The sequence below is a fragment of the Pavona decussata genome, unplaced genomic scaffold (assembly GCF_977016875.1).
Source record: "Pavona decussata unplaced genomic scaffold, jaPavDecu1.1 SCAFFOLD_201, whole genome shotgun sequence".
In the NCBI taxonomy this organism is placed as follows: Eukaryota; Metazoa; Cnidaria; class Anthozoa; order Scleractinia; family Agariciidae; genus Pavona; species Pavona decussata.
The window spans coordinates 345424-359118 of NW_028145609.1; the positions used below are offsets into that span (position 1 = coordinate 345424).

Genomic DNA, 13695 nt, shown 5'->3' on the forward strand with positions numbered 1-13695 from the left:
GTGAATGCTCAATTTTTCGCGCCAATTTTGTCACGTGCTTTTTCGACTGTCTGGTCTATCTTGTCTTTCTTCTCTGGATAATTGAAAGGAGATGACATGGTAGCTTTTGCTTCAGTTTTCTTTAATTCGAAATTGGTATCGCTTTATTCCTCAATACCAGTATATCATAATACGTCCCTATCTCAATGTTAAGGACGGTGCCTACTAATTCAGAAGTATGGCTACCTATGGCTAGGGTGGGTTATGCGCGTGCGCGCGGCTAAAACCCTTTCGGTTAAAAGAAGGTACAAAGTTCACTTGCGAACGACTGATCATGAACTGGCCAGCAACGCGTTTCACAGGTAACCCCGTCATGTAACCGTACTATACTGCCAGGAAATTTTTTCAGTTCTTCATTCAAACAACAAGCAAGCAAACAGGCAAACAATATTCAAGGTCCAAAGTTACATCCTCGTTGTTCCTCAACATCCAAGTCAAATACTGGGCAAACAGGTGATACGCAAAAATCATTCTTCTTCTTCTTCTTCTTTTTCTTCTTCTTCTTCTTCTTCTTCTTCTTCTTCTTCTTCTTCTTCTTCTTCTTCTTCTTCTTCTTCTTCTTCTTCTTCTTTTTCTTCTTCTTCTTTTGTAACAAAAGTTAACGCTAAAAAGTCACGACGTTTCGAACTCTCCGTGGTCATTTTCAACTGCGAGTAAAAATGCAAAACTAAGCATAAATATATTACAAACAGTTAAAATCGATAAGAATGTGATGAATGGTAAAATATGAAAAAACATGTCAATGACTAGAAATAACCAAGGGTTCCGAAGTGCCGACTAGAACACTTTTGAGTAGAGGAATTTTTCGATAATATTGTTGTTGAGCATTAAAATTGATTGGCCATGGCGTTTGATAGTTAACATTAAAAAAAAAATACTGATATACCTGAACAGGGTTTTATAGGCTGACAGACCCTCATTTCAAGATCAGTGGTATTTCTTTGCCAATATACAGGCGGAGCGTTGGGGCAATATGAGCGGTTACGTGACTGAGTTCCCACTCCACAGCTCCTGCTGCATTGGGACCATGATCCCCATTCCCCAATTGGAGCTTCGCCAAACGCTCCTATGGAAAGAGAGAAAATAAAAAAAAAAAGAAAAGGAAAAGTCTAAATCCAAAAAGCGAGAACGCTTTAAATAAATATAAGCGTGACTATGCACGTTAGCAAAAAAGCAAAACAAACGAATGGAATGAAAACATTTGACTCCGTTATTTTCCGATTCAAGTAGACCGTATCGTTTTATTGTTTAAGAGATAATGGGAATCACTCAAATTTAATATACTCAACATATTTTATTTTATTAGATTTTATTCCTAACCTCAGGACGTATTATACATTCTAGTTTGAATGCAGGAAGACTTTGATATTTTCTTCACCAAACATTTTAAGTATAATTCACACGAAGATTCGGCTCGTTACTTCTGTTGCAACTGATCATGAAACTTTGCGGACTTGGCACCGTAAAATAGCTAGATTTTTAGGGAAACAAACAGTTTGCTTATGTGCGTGAACCTGCCGATAAAACAGATTTATTTATTAATGCTGTTTCTCCTACCAGGTGGTGCGTACTTAACCAGGAATTCATTGTTAACAGGTCGAATGTCGTTTCCATCCGGGAGCTTAACGCCAACTGTAATGTGATATGCTCCTCCAACCTGAGCCAAAATCGCCTCCAGGAAGTATGAATGACCTTTGGACAACCTCACTTCCTTGGAGTTCAAACTAGAAACAAGTGAAGTATCAAACTCAACGTCTGCCCTTAAACGTCTATGCCCAAACTTATACGCTCGTTGGAGTTACGCAAATCAGTGTATCACTTTACTTTTGGCGATGTGTTTTTCTTTCTTAAAATCAGCTGTAGAAAATGGAGTCTAATGAGTTAGAATTATACTCCAATAGCCCAGGCTTTCTTGCTTGCCCAAACAGAGGGGAAAATGGCTTTCCTACCAATGGCTTCTCTTTGATAAAAAGCTTTAACTTGCTCAAAGATAAGAGCTTCCTAGAAGAAAGGCAGAAAAAAAAAGGACTACCGAGGAGACAAAACGAAGAAAGCGGCAAAATCGAACACAAGTTCGTAGGAAAGTTTGGCAAAAAAGAAATCTCAAGATAGTTGCTCTCTGTAAACGTCCAAGTTAGATCTTTCAAACCTGACCTCCCTTCCTGAGAGGATCGCCGGTAAAGTTAGTATGTGACCTGTTAGCAAAAGTTAAGGTAGTGTTTGATTTGACAGCAAATAAACTTCACAATCCCCAAAAGTGTACTTTTGATCATAAACGTTTTGGTTTTAATTTTAGCACAATAATGGTTAATTACGTCATTTCATCAATTCCTGAATAATTCATTACTACATATAGACACTTCTTACATGAAGGGCTTCCTTCTCCTTCAAGAAAACCCGGAATCTACGCCTAAATCAGGATAAGCATTCCTTGCTTTTACTTTATATATTTAGATATTTTTTCTCCTAAATAAGCTCAAATTAAAACTATTAGCAAGATGATAAATAAAGTTCAGTGATTAAATTTTTGACGACCACTAGCAAAGGAGGATGTTCCTCTCATTTGAAACTGAACTGCTGTTTCCAATGTGCACTTCAGTGACCTTACAGAAATTAAACGTCGTTTATTGTAGTTGCTTCAATCAATTTCTGCCCCCTCCCTTCCCTCCCCTCCCGGTTTAGCTACGCTGGTAGGGTTCCGAGACTGCAGGTTCTAGGTTCTAGGTTCGAAATCCTGCTGGGCTACCAACGAGCATTTTAAAATTACCAACAGATTGTTACTAGCAGTGCTCATTCCTCGTGATCTTTAGCTTAAAAAATCTCCTCACGGTATGGTGGGGTTAGACTGTTGGTATTGTCTCCTGTACACCTTTGCTTGCTTAAGCTTTAAAAGTTGTTTAAAGGTTAAAAAGTCCGCCCTGCTTATAAGAACTTGCTCTTTGAATAGGCCGTTATAGTTGTTTTGTTCAAAACTAGGTCGAAATGCGTTTCAATCGCGTTCAAAACGCGTTTAAAATGCATTCAGAACCATTTAAAACCCTTTAAGACGTGTTTCAAACGCGTTTAAAGCGCGTTCAAAACTTTCCAAACACCTTTAAAACGCATTCAAAACGCGTTTAGAACGAACTCAAAACTTGTTCAAGACGTATTTAGAAAGTTTTTTAAAATGCGTCAATATGCATTCAAAATGTATTCAAAACCCGTCCAAAACGCGTTCAAAGCGCGTTAGAAACGCGTTTAAAGCGCGCTCAAAACGCGTTCTAGACGTCTTTTAATCGTGTTCAAAACGCGTTTACAACGAGTTTAAATAGCGTTCAAAAGGCGTTTAAATCGATGGCCTTTAATTCTTTGTGCAAATGTAGATACCTGTTCCATTCCATGTAGTCAGTATATGACTTTATATTTATTAGAGTCACCAAATTCTCCAGCTTCTCGTCTGCACTAAGTTTTAGCTCACAAACGTCGTCGCAAGCGAGGTAGAATATGTAGCTCCCAGTCTCCGGCGCAAGGAAGTACGTTCGAAGCCGCCTTCCAATGTTGGCGAGGTTCCATTTTAGAGGAACATTAAGTGAATCAATAACCGTTGTACTTGACGGAGCATCGAGATAAAAATTTGAGCTTCTAACATTTTCCCAGCTCTCTATCTGGACACCAAATATATCTATAAACAAAGTAATACATGTTTTAGTCAGTGATGTAATGATGTCAGGAAATTTTATTGGGCAGTACTTATTAAGTACACAGTATCTGAACTTCTAGTGTTAATAAAACTCGTTCACTAATCGAAGTCATTATAATGATTGCGTAGATGTCATGGAAATTAACTAACAATCAATGAACCATATCCAAACCCTTCTATAACTTCTAGCTTAGAGAATTACCACTATGCATGAGAATGAAACTTGAATAGTACATCCAAGGTTATTTCCTTTATTTTATGTTCTGTGACAGGGAGTGATGATATCGCGTGATGTGGAAATTTCGTGGTATTTCCAAACGGCCGCAATCTTCCGCGATTTCTGTATTTCCAAGAAAATTTGGAAGAGCAACAAAATTGGTCCCAAAATCCTCCAATACAATACCAGTAAACAAGAAAGCTGCTGTAAGGAAAGTTACGTTTTGCTCATTAAAGAGGAATATATGCCTATCAATATTTGGTTGTCATGGTAGCATCAAATTCAATGAACGTTGATCTACTGCACTTAATTTTCAACATAAATTTCTTAAAAATATATATAGCAAAGTTTAATAGCGCTTCAGATATTGAACAAGTCATTAAAAACATTTTAAGTCTGTGCAGTCTGAACAGCCACTCAATTCCACCTATAGATAGATATTAATTTGTCGAAGTGCAAGGCCTTTCATATAGCCGATAAGTTCCATGAGATATGTCTCTAAAAGGGCCGTTCTCTACCCATTTGTCATACTGGCAATAAAATTCTACATTTTGGAAAGGAATAAACACAGCCAGTGTTAGCAGCAGAAATACAATATTTGTGTACAAAACTCTGAAATTCGAAGTCGTTTGTTGTTGTTGTTGTTGTTTTTTTTAAATTGTAAACTTAACTTAAACTAAAAACTAAACTAAACTTAAAAGATCGTTTTCTTGAAGTTTGACTGATGTATATATTCGAGTAACAAAGCGTCGACTTGCGTCTTTGATTTTTCCGCCGATCTGTCTCTAAAACTGCATGTTGCTCTGTAAACATATGACTAAATATTTGACCGCAAGCTGTGTAAGATGACTTTCAACACGCACGTCCTTATATATGGTTCAGTAAATGTCCGCGTACATAATTACAGGCGAACCGTACGGGAAATTAAAAACGAGAATACTCGGCATATCGATTTTAATTTTACGATGCTCAGGCAAATTGAGGCTAGTTCACCGTCTTACTTCTTGTAAAGAAAATCTTTTTGGGTCAGTATCATCTTTTCCACCTTAGATGCTAGTTAAAAATTAGCATTGTTAGCCGGTTCTAGCAATAACATCATTGCAGGAAGTAAACAGGATAACTTAAGCAATAGCTAGATAACTTCTGACAAAAAATGACAGATATCATAATACTTGGCAATAGAGCGATACTGGCACATTCCAATAAAAATATTATAATTTCTTGACGAATGTTTTTCAAATTCTGTCGTGCGCAGAATCTTCTTCATTGTAGAAATTGCATTTTGTGGTGTTGTGGTTATGCTAATTTCATCAAACCACGAAACTGGTTTTCTCATGAATATATAATGTGGACTTCTCAATTCTCTGCAGGGCGATTAAAAAAGGCACTAGTACTCTGCATGACTATTAACTAAACACGGATAATTTTCACACAAGCCCTTCCTTCCAAAATATAGCGGTTTTTATCAAGGAAAAGCCTTTCTATCATGTAACAAGGTTTAATTACCACAAATTATGCTTCAACGCCGCGTACAAGTTAGCGTTTATTTCATGAGTGCCAAAACAATGAGGATATCAGTAAACAGAGGGTAAACAAGCCAAGGATATGAAAATACAATAGAATTGAAGGCCTGAGAGCATAACCGACCTATGTCGAATTTTAGCGCGGCTTTCGGTTTCGCACGGATTTGTCCGAATTTTGGCTCTCCCTGGTTTGGAAAACATTTCGCGGTTTTACAATCGTGGACAAAACTCCTTAAGAAAACCAAACACGAACAGAACAAAAACCACTTCCTTACTTCTCCCTCCCACCCCCTCCCCCTATGCAATGGCAACCGAACACAGAGAGCCAAAAAACCACTCACTTACTGTTTCTCCCTTCATAATTCTACCACAGTTACTTCTCCCTCCCCCCCTCCCCCTTATGCAATGTTGATGTGGGAAGCGATGCTTGCCAGGAAACTGTTCGTGACCCAAAAGACAACATTGAGTCAGGGGGGGGGGGGGGGAGGGGGATTTGGTAGTTTGCTTTTCTACAAGTGAACGCGCTTGGAAGGCAAATTTTTTTATAGGTTTTGTCCACGTCAGAGTCGTTTTCCAAATTATCGGTAGGCTAAAAGTTTCCACTGTCCACGAGCCGTGTTTAGTCGCACTAGTTGTTGTTGCTATAAGTAACGTTTGAGATGATATCATGGTTTGCTTTTGCGGGTTGTAATAAGCCCAAAATAGATCAAGGCAGTCGGGATAAACAACTTGCGTATCGTACTGGCTAGTTGCTTTCGCTTTTGTTTGGTGAAGTTTGAAAACGCACGACATCTATGGATCTTTTGAAAAGTTACGAAATTGACGAATGCAGTTCACAGGAACTGGTGGAAATGTTGTCCAAAGAATCCCTCCTTGGTAGTGATGACTGTGCCGTGGCGAATTTTTCAATTCGATTATCAAATCCCGCGGGAGCATCAGAGACAAATCCCGCCATATACAAGGTGTTTTGCAAGCCTTAGTTGTGGTTTGCTACGCTTGAAATTCGGTATGTAACGATTAACTTGACAATTTCAAGGCAATGATTCAATAAAAGTACGATTAACATAGATTTTCAACGGTTAACACCGACTGGTGGTAAAAAGAATAGATAGTCTTTACCTTTTTAATAGAACTGCCGTTAATCGTTGTTAATCGTTGTTAATCGTTGAAATGGCTACATGTCTTCCTGTTAATCGTGTAGAATGCTAGTATTTTGCGTTATCAAGAGTGATATGTCGACAAACGGGACAAAGCTGGATTTTGCGCCAGGAAATGGACACATTTTCTCTTGGAGAATGTAACTGTTTACATTTGGGACATTCCTGTCACGTACGTAGTAGTTTGTAACAGAATCTAATAAAAGCGTGACAGCATTCTTTTCGTTGCTCCCGCGAAAAACACCGCTTTCGTGTGCCGTGTTTCAAAGACAACGAGTGTATATTGAATACAAGTATTTAATCCTCAGTGCATTGTCCTTTTGGTCATCCAGTGTCTATAATGTTACCGATATATCTTTACAAGATGGTAAAATTTCTCAATGGCATTAATACGAAACACAAAGCGGCGTGAAAAAAATACTGGACAATGGTTTTCAATCGAATTGCAGTACACATGCAAAAGTTTGGACAAATCCGAGCTACATCGAAAAACGGGCTGAAATTCGACATAGGTCGGTTATGCTCCCAGCCCTTCAATTAGTAGGTGGTGTGATGTTCGGGGCTTGCATAATCTGTAGTTGAATTTGCTCTTTTTCCCTACCTTTTCCATGTTTAAACGCTTCTCTTGGCTAAGTTCACTCCGTTTAATTTACTCGCGGACAAAATAAAATATTTTGTTTTAAGAGTGATTAGAGCAGTAATAAACACGAGCGATAAAGACACTTTAAACAAATAATAGCTACTCTCCTGTTACAAGTACTGTTAAGTAGTCTAATTTTTAAGTACTCAATGCAAGTCGAATGCATTGGCATTGGCAACCGGATTACGAAAAAGGTACACTATTCACTCGCTCCAAATTCAAAACTTTTGATTTTGTCCTTCATTTCCGGTGTGTGTTCTTATATAAATTTTCTTTAAATCTCGGGAGCGAAAATGAAGTATTATTACCGAAGCAAACAAAAGAGCTGTTATTTGTCGATATAAAACAACGAAGTTAAAATGTCAAAAAAGTGCGATAATGTTAAATACTGTTACTAAGGCCCCGTTTATATGGAGAAAAGTTGTCCCGGGCAAGAGCGTCACCCTCCCAGCCGAGTCAACTTTAGCGAGCGTTTATATGAGAAAAAAGTTGTCCCTTTTGCCCGAGCCAAGAGCTGACCGTCTAGAGATCATGAAAACATGCGAAAAAAAAAAAAAAAAAACCGCCTCGAAGTCTCCAAATCAAATCGGTTGTTTTTCTTAAGTTTACAAACGTTGGCTTTTTATACCCAAGAAATTCTGGTTCCTATGGTTTTTGAAACCAAGTTAAACAATTCTGAAGTTAAAACTTCCCGGGCAAAGGCTACACAAGTCGTGGTTGACTGAATCTAGCCGCGCGACATTTCAAGTTCTTTTCGCGTTGAATTTCGCCTGTCGTCAGTTAAGTCCGTAATCACACAAAACTGAGATACAAGTGTTTGTTGTGGCATGACTTGATAACACTAAACGCAAAATGATTTATACACCTTTTCATATAATTTGACTTTGTCGGCGTTGAAGTCGGTGGCATTGAACTCGCACATTCCCAATGACAACAGAGCTCGCGCATGCTCTGATTGTCTCGCCTTGACGGAGTTGACCCGGCTAGGCGAGCTAAAGTGTTTATATGGAGAAAAGTTGGCCTGGCTAGGAGGGTGACCCTACCATCGCAGAAGGGTGACCCGGCTAGGCGGGTCACCCTTCTAGCCGAGCCAACTTTTTGTTTCTTATGTAAACGGTTCGCCAAGTTTTGTAAGGAAATGTAGGAAAAGTTGGCTCGCCCAGGGTAGCACGGGTAGGCGGGTGACCCTTCTACCCGGGACAACTTTTCTCCACATAAACGGGGCCTTAGATTATTTGTTCATTACCACGATACCTTTAGGGAAACTGCAATTTGTGGTAGCAGTTAGTGAACCCAGTCCAGAGAGAAATACCTGTTCAATAAAATTAAACAAAAGCATCGACAGCGATCGAGAACGTGTTTACAATGAAGACCTGCTCTAAAGATGTAGAAATTAATCATCGTGTTAAAAATAATCCACTACTTACCACGAATGCCCACAAGCAAGAAAGAACGTCCATTGGGACCAAATATTTATTACTTTCCGGCTTTCACCTGAAAGCGAACAAAAACAAAATAATTTTTACACTGAATGGGCCGTTTAACGAGTTTCTAGAATTTTTAAATTATATTTGAAAGCTCCTATCGACAACGTAGGGACTGAAATATTTTTGTAAAAGCTACCCTTCTTCCTAAAATAATAACACAATACCTGGAACAAAGACTGATCTCCTCAGCAAATAATTTCCAGCCCTTCCAATCCAGCGAAAACGTTTTTACGGTCTGGACGTAGCCCCGCAAATTTTGTTACAGCACTGGTACAGTGTAAGCAACAAACGGCTACATAATCTTAGACATAATAGCTTTTCGCATCTGCATTTGAATTTACCAACATATTATTAATCATGCTGAATGGAGAAACTTGATATTTTTGTCCCTCCTTTTTCTGATTGGCTGCAGATGTATCATAACAAGCGTCGCCACTTTCAAATAAACAACATTGCAGTGTCTCTAAATTTTTCACTGCGCTTCGAACGAGATAACCGCCGAAACAGTGGAAAGATCACCTTGAAATTGTCTAGCCTTGCAATTTAAAGGGCATTAAGCAAATTTACTGGAAGATTAGCATAATGCTCGGTAAACTTCGAAAGTCGTACAATCATTTGTACAGTATAGTGTATCCAATTCGTTGAAACGAGTAACAAAACTTTGAAACTGGTTTCAGAGCTGCGCTCCATGTCTAACGTGCTTTCATTTGCAGTGTTGTTAAGTTTAAGGTGCTCTTTCTAGTGATATTGGTATTTCTTTATTTAAACCAAAATAAAAACTTTCAAGTTAACTTGCAATTGCGTTCAGGACAAAGATAATAGAGTAATTTTCTAACAGAAAGGTTTTCAGAGTTTCCTGGAGCAAAAAAAAAAAAAAAAAACAGGAAAAAAAAATTAGACGCCTCTTCAAATAAGGATTTATAGTACAGAAGCATTTGGAAACTGTCGTTTTGAACTAAAAACAAAATAGTAAATTGATTGCTGTCTAAAGTCCCATTTAAGTAGCTATAAAATTGTTTCTCCTGTTAGATGGCGTGTTGTGTTGTGCACAACGCACGCTTGTCCAATGTGGAAATATAATTAGAAACTGCCACCAGCTGCAGGTGCAAAACTAATTTGGGCACACGAAACCTTCCAATTTGGCAACCAACGGGAGCTTTGTAGTCTATTGACAGTTTTCAACGATTTGGATCTTCTTTTGTTGTGATGTTCAGAAACACTACTTTAGTAAACATGCCATGCTGATGAGCCCCAATAAGGGCGAAACAGCTGTCCATGGCTGCCACTGCCCGGGTGATATGGTTGTGCGCACGCGTACGGTATTGGCCATACCACGGGGATGGTACGTGTGTCTCAGTGCTGATAAGTGTTGGTTACTACTTTAGTGCTTGTAAAGTAGCTTCAAGATCTGATAAGTTCTCAAAGTGTACCTATTTAGATACCGGCAAATGGAAATATTTTTAAAAACCAGAAGCACTTCGAAGTGAACAATTTTAGTTAAGGGGCCATTGGTTTCAGGTGAGCGTTCCAAGCCGGAAACCCTTCAACCAATTTACATGAAATTAAGTGTAAAGTCTTTGTCTAGTTTTAACCAAGGTGTTACGCCAAACAATGACAGGAGCTGTGAAATGTAGACTAAAATTCTTATGGGATCAATAAACCGTCGCACAAATGAAATAGTTTTCTTTTACAAACGAAAGCTTTACAAAAGATTTATTAAGATGTTTTAACACCTTAAAAGAAAACAAAACCAGGATCTATGGAAATGATATTTTCAGATGGCGATACCTTAAATAGCAGTTATATTCGAATCTAATCGATATAGAAGCAAGACACTAAATCTGTCGTTTTTATCCTTTCTTTTTATTAATCATCTATTTTATTTTCCGTACTTTTTTTGCAAGAGCGACTTTTAATTGAGATTCTCCGGATTAACGTTAAATGGCTTTGAAAGCTTAAAGGAACAAATTGAAACGCACTGGCAGATATAGACCCTGCTTAGTTTAAGCTTTGTACATATCAACACGCATTCTTTGAAAAGACCAGAGCTATTTAACGAATAGTGGTCTACGTACGTTGTCATAAGAAAGCAAGCCGATGGCTTCAGTCAAGCCGATACATTGAGGGGGAGGAGGGGAGGGATAGGGGGACTTGTCCGGTAAGTGTGTGTTTTACGTGGGCCTTGTTAAGAGGTTTAGGGTCAAAGATAATAAATTGTCCTTTAATTTGGCTGCCTTTGAAAGGGAAAACCGCATCAAATACAATATGTTAGGAGCGAGTGTTTATACTAGTGGAAGTGAAAGTAACAAATGTGTCATTCAGTAAATTGCGATAAACGCGAAACAGTAGCCTTTAGGGAAGGCTTGTGTGGATTTATAAAGACAGCATGGCGACTTCTCGTTATTGATTGTTGAGGTTTTCAAGACCAAAAACCGCATAAGTTGCAAGACACGAACTCTTTTAAGGCAAGACCATACCACCTTTTGAGTCTTTCTTAAAATGAAGGACGATATTTGTTTGGTTTTTTGCAATGCATTTCAGACTAGAAGGTTTGATTACAGGGTTTTCTATAATTCTGAAGCTAACACTTTTAAAAACGGCTTGAGCTCTCGGGAGTCATATTCTAAGTGGCGGTAAAATAAATAGGCATTAGGGGAGATATCGTTTCGACAGCCTGAGTTGTAAGTAACACTCCTTTTTTTTTTTTTTGTAAGAACGCCTAATTTTGGGGCTGAGGCTGAATGTTCTTATTATTTTTGGCAATTTGGGCCTGAAAAGTCCTTAAGATATTTTTAAGTTATCTTTTATAGTATTTCATAAATCTATGCGTACGTGACCAAGACACCTATTAGTTGTGTGTTAATTGCCCAATGTAGACCGAATTTTTACATGTATTATTTTATCCGTATTTATAATGTTCATTTAAAAACATTTGATTCGGTCGTAATAAAAATGTTCTTATCTGACTCTCAGCCTGGCTAATGTTCTCAGTATGTTCTTAAATTTTAGTTATTCTCAGCCTCAACGTTCTTTCAAAAAAGGTTCTTATAAAAAAAAGAGTGTAGGTGAATTATGCATCATCAATAGATGGTATAAGCCTCTCGATCGATCGGCCAACGAAGTCTCATTGTTACAAAGTACAGAATTCTCAGGAGTACACACCCTGCTAATCATACTTTCTGACTTCTGAAGCAACGCACGCGGTATTAAATTGCTGGAATGATTAGAATAAGTGAGATATTCACGGTTCCGTCATGAGCTTGAGTGTTTGACTTTCAAACTGGAATTACCAGAGTGACATGATTAGTAGTGCCAGGAAAGTGTTTCTGAATTCATTCACTGTATTAATCTTTGGTTTGTTGTTCCCAAAATATCCGTATCCTTTTATAAAAGAAGTGATAGTTTTCTGCACAAGAATATTGAATCGGTGAGGGAATTTGATTGGAGTCAGTACATTTCGTAACAAAGTATCTCAGATTTAAAACTACCAATCAGTGAAAATAAATGCACGCGCTTTGTTAGTTCGAAGTAGTGGTAGATGGCGTTAGGGCGCAATGACAATTCAATTCATTTTTCTACGATTATTATTATTATTATTTTTTAACTTACCGTTCCCAGTTAAGTCAGTATTCCTCACTAGATATTGGCATCGCACCTGAACTTCCTTTGCGGGAAAGCGGTGTCCCAAAACCATATGCAATGAAATCGCTAGGGATCAGTGGAATTTATTTCAAAACATAGATTTTTGTGATAAAAATCAGCGATAAAAACGAAGGGCGATTCGACCTCCTTTTGTGGTCATTTTCGAGGTCATTGTGAAAGAAATATAATTAGCATAATGTAACACAACCTTTAATAAGGCATTGTTTCAAACGATTTAAACGAGCGATAACCGGCAAAAGTGTAAAAAAAAAAAGGAATATAAATGGCCTATTTTATTTTCCTTTCTGTTTTTTTTTTCTTTTTTTTTATGTCGTTATTATTAATCTTGATCACGTTCGAAAATTGTCAACCTCGACTTTTCCCGGAGTTTCAAGGTGTCTTCTTTTTAATATTTTTTTATTTGTACATACCGAACTTGGCTTTCTTACAATTTCACTTCGCACTTTCTTGCAATACAGTAAATATATTCCTTTAAAATGGCCCACTTAAACAGTCTTGTCACTTTTTAAAAAGCTTTGACATTTTTTTTGTCACCTTTTATTGAAAATGAAGACAGAAGTCGAACGTCGAACGCTTTTATCATTAACTTTTATTATTAAAATGTATACATTCTCTCTTTGTGAAGGTGCATTTTATTCTCAGAAGAACTTTATCCCGATGGACTTAACATCAATTTTAGTTTACGTTATTTGAATTGTAACTTTTAATGCATGTGTTCGCCGGGAGTACTGTTCATTTGCGCGCTTGTGTTCGGTAGCGTATTTCAACGGTTTTTTCCACACTGAACAAGGGTTATATACCCGAAACTTCTGGGGTTTTTTTAAACATTTTTGACACTTCTTAATATTTATTTTTATATCAATCCCATCCAAGACCTTTAGCCCGGCGATTTAAAACTTTGATATAGAACAGGGAACGAAAAGCGTTGTCAATGCTGGAAAAAAGGACCTTAAAATTATTGAAAAGGCCAAAGTTGAGAGTTTTTATCTTTAGAATAGGCGAGATAATAGTTTTGCAAATTCGCGAATTTTGCAGTCGTTGAAACAAAGACGGGCAAAATACAAACGTCTCGATAGAATTTTCAGAATTTTTGCCGGTTTTTAAGATAAGGCCGTCAAACTTGGTCCCTTCACTAATTTTAATGTCCCCTTTTCAGTAGAGTAAATAGTTTTTCACTGCATTCAACATTTTTAATGCCCATGATTAAAAAAGAGGAGGAAGAAAGATTACGTTACGTTGTATATTTGCCTTTGTACACCCACAGGTACCCCATAAAAGGTGAAAGGAGCT

The 13695-nt window shown here is 37.7% G+C and overlaps 1 protein-coding gene across 1 annotated transcript; it reads right to left on the reverse strand.

Moving 5' to 3' along the window:
• Positions 1-377: 377 nt before the first annotated feature.
• On the reverse strand, positions 378-9077 carry LOC146461165 (uncharacterized). Its single transcript, XM_085087128.1, has 7 exons — positions 8879-9077; positions 8683-8749; positions 8510-8567; positions 3406-3700; positions 1597-1763; positions 926-1105; positions 378-686 (listed from the first exon to the last, which is right to left on the reverse strand). The coding sequence occupies exons 2-7, from the start codon at positions 8713-8715 to the stop codon at positions 652-654; spliced, it is 768 nt and encodes a 255-aa protein (XP_084943254.1). The 5' UTR covers positions 8716-8749; positions 8879-9077; the 3' UTR covers positions 378-651.
• Between the last annotated feature and the right edge of the window lie 4618 nt (positions 9078-13695).